This window comes from Phytophthora parasitica, assembly GCF_000247585.1.
Source record: "Phytophthora parasitica INRA-310 unplaced genomic scaffold supercont2.62, whole genome shotgun sequence".
Classification (NCBI taxonomy): domain Eukaryota; phylum Oomycota; class Peronosporomycetes; order Peronosporales; family Peronosporaceae; genus Phytophthora; species Phytophthora nicotianae.
In genome coordinates, this window is record NW_008649048.1 from 81883 (window position 1) to 84814 (window position 2932).

Below are 2932 nucleotides of genomic sequence, written 5' to 3' on the forward strand. Positions count from 1 at the left end.
AGCGCTAGTATTATGCTCCACAAGAATAATATATCAGGACACTATGATTTCTGATGACAACATTAGAAAACAGTCTTTACCCCCTCCTTCTCGAATGTTACTCGTAGTAAACCCCACATCGACAACCGTCGCGGTAGATCCCTCCATTCAGACAGTAAATCTAACGCACTGAGTGCGGGGCACTCTATCTTAGTTTAAATCTCCCTCCAGTACCCCAAATCTGGTATTCTGACTCATTCCGTTGGCGATGCACTTTAGCTTCCTCGCATTCGCTTGACCTGCACCAAGAAAACCTTAACTAACTATGCTCGGAGAAATGCGCCAATAACCTCTACTAAAATATAAGGTCAATGCCATTCTCACGGTCCTCAGTAAGAGTAAACTGCGAGAATGGACGTTCCACTCGTGCCACGAGTTCTTCATCCACAAAATCTAGGCGTTCGAAAGGAGCGAATGAGACCATATTACACTGCTGTTCGACACATAAGATCATGTCTCAAATATTTCAAGTAGAGAACTACGCTGAGGTATTCAGTCTCGATTCATCGCAACCCGAGACGGGTGACATCATGACATATCCATAGACTGAAAGGTAAAACTCGGACAGGTATCGATAACACGAATAATATCTCAGACGGATGAGGATTTCGTGGCCACTTCAGCTTGAGAAAGTTTGTCTGCAGACAAACAAGTAGCTCGCCACAGCAGCAATAGCAGACATATATCAACTCGCTGTGGAGCGGCCTCACATCAGCCTGTCCACCAGACAACGAGATAGCGTGGTTCAACTGCCTTCAAACGCCGATTACGCGTTCATGGCGGTTCTTTAATAAATTCAGCTCAAACCGTCGAGATAGACACTTCTGCTATTAATAAGGAGTGATACAAACAAAATGCTTTATTAGCTCCATCAGCTTCAGATTAATCGCCTCATCATCTACGGGGCCATCGAGATGAGGCTTCCGGCAATAAGTGCCGTTAGCCCAATGCCGTACGCAATTCCGACAGCTTTCATGATGTTGCGCGTCTTGGACGGGTTCTTGACGATCTCCTCCGTAACACTCTCCGTGATCTTTGCGGCCTGCTTCTCGTCAACGTTTTTTAGTTGTCCTGCCGCCTTCAGCTTGGTAAAATCGCCTTTAAACTTGGCCGAAGCTGTATCCAGGGGCTTAAACTTCGCCCCAGCTTCGATCTTGACAATGGCCTTCTCCAAGTTCTTTGTCGAATCACTCGCAAGTTTTTCTGCTCCTCGAAGCTTGTTCGTGTTCTTTGCAGAAGTGACTGCAAGCTGACCAGCTTCTTTATACTTGACGATGGCATTTTCGTTTGTTGCCGCAGTGCTCAATCCTTTAAATTTGTCCGGGTTCGCTTTTATCTTCGCAAAAGCACCTTTCCACATCTCGTCGAATCCCTTGATTGTAACTTCTTCCTTCGCGCAGGTGAACTCGAAGAAGCTCACGGCGAGAGCGACCACCGTCAATACGAGGAAAAGGCTGAAGCGCATCGATGGTGGCTGAAGTCGACGATTGCGGTCTTGGAGAGATTTGGAAATGGAAAAGTCGTTGCGTGATTTGGGTGAAGAGTCTGTTTCTAGTATGGAGCATGTACATGACATGTACATGCAATTCTACAGGTGCTAGACCGCATACATTGTATGCGTTCTAGCACCTGTGGAATTGCGAGTGATTCCGAAATTGTACATAAATACTTACGTGAAAACTTCCAGGATTTGCCGAAACTGGGTATTTCCAACTGGTCCACGCGATCGACGTTGACACTGTGTAGTGCTCCCCGTCGCGGTGTCTTGTTCAATATTATAGAGGCTATTATTATTTACCAGACGGATTAGCGTCATAGATGGATAGTAATGTAACGAATTTAAAAGAGTATCAGGAGATAGAGGGTCCGGCTAAGGAATGATGCGAAACGACGTCATCATTGACATTGGACATTCCGTAATCTACATTGCAATACGTACACTGCATTAAATACCACCTAATACATTATGTACGTGACCTAAGAAAATAACTGCAGGATTTCACATTTCTCGTAGCGTCGTGCCGTAAATCAAAGTCACGATGACAACGAAAACTTATATATTCCGCTCATCTGGGCTTAATGTCTACCCATGTAGTCCACTTAGACTCAATTTTCGCTAAATCAACGCGAGCTTTAGCGCAATAGTGTATTGGTGTATGTATGCTACCCCTGCCGGGGTGTTCCTACAGTTTTGGAATAAAGGCGCTACATTCTTGCCCGGGAGTGTTGAGTACTGTGTTGCTATCTTGGAATTGTGAGCTGTATGTACTGTATCCATTATGTAAGGCAACAGACAGCATTCGAAACCCGTTCTCTCATAGCAGAATTACAGTACAAGGTTTTAACCACACTTGGCTCGCGAACCAGGCAGTGTCAGCTACTGTTGAAGCTATCCCTCTCAGTGCTCTAACTAGAAAATTCTGACAGCGCCGATATCTGCGTATTCGTGCTGATCATTTTCTTTCACCAGCACGATGTTTTTCCCATCAGTTATAGGCTATAACACGAGGCACGTGCCGGCGCAGCTTCCAGCAGATAGTACGGAGCCAGCCGATCAGCAGCTGATCGGCTGGGGTGCCACCCCGTCAATACGACCAGGATTCAAAAATAAAGTCTCTGTGTACAGAAAATGGGCTCACTGCCTGCATGAGTTTTCAGAGACGCCTTTAGAAAAGCATGGTTTCACTATTCATTTATTTTTATCACTCGCACAGTCGGCAAACTGGACCATAAGTTTCAAAACTCGCGTTGAATCAGTACGAGACTCTGCGGACCAGACCAGACTGGTCACCAGGCGCTGCATATACAAACGGCCCTATGGTTCACGATATGCGAGCGTCTCTGATAGCTTCGCTATCTGTGAACTCTCTAAATTGTTTGGCCGTGAGGGATT

General features: G+C 45.8%; 1 protein-coding gene across 1 annotated transcript; it reads right to left on the minus strand.

Annotated features, from left to right (window-relative positions):
• Positions 1 to 848: 848 nt before the first annotated feature.
• PPTG_16865 (hypothetical protein) lies at positions 849 to 1683 on the minus strand. Its single transcript, XM_008914601.1, has one exon. The coding sequence runs from the start codon at positions 1619 to 1621 to the stop codon at positions 938 to 940; it is 684 nt and encodes a 227-aa protein (XP_008912849.1). The 5' UTR covers positions 1622 to 1683; the 3' UTR covers positions 849 to 937.
• Positions 1684 to 2932: the final 1249 nt, after the last annotated feature.

Coding starts and splice junctions, on each gene's coding strand:
- PPTG_16865 (XM_008914601.1), bottom strand. CDS start 1,621: ATGTACATGTCATGTACATGCTCCATACTAGAAACAGACTCTTCACCC.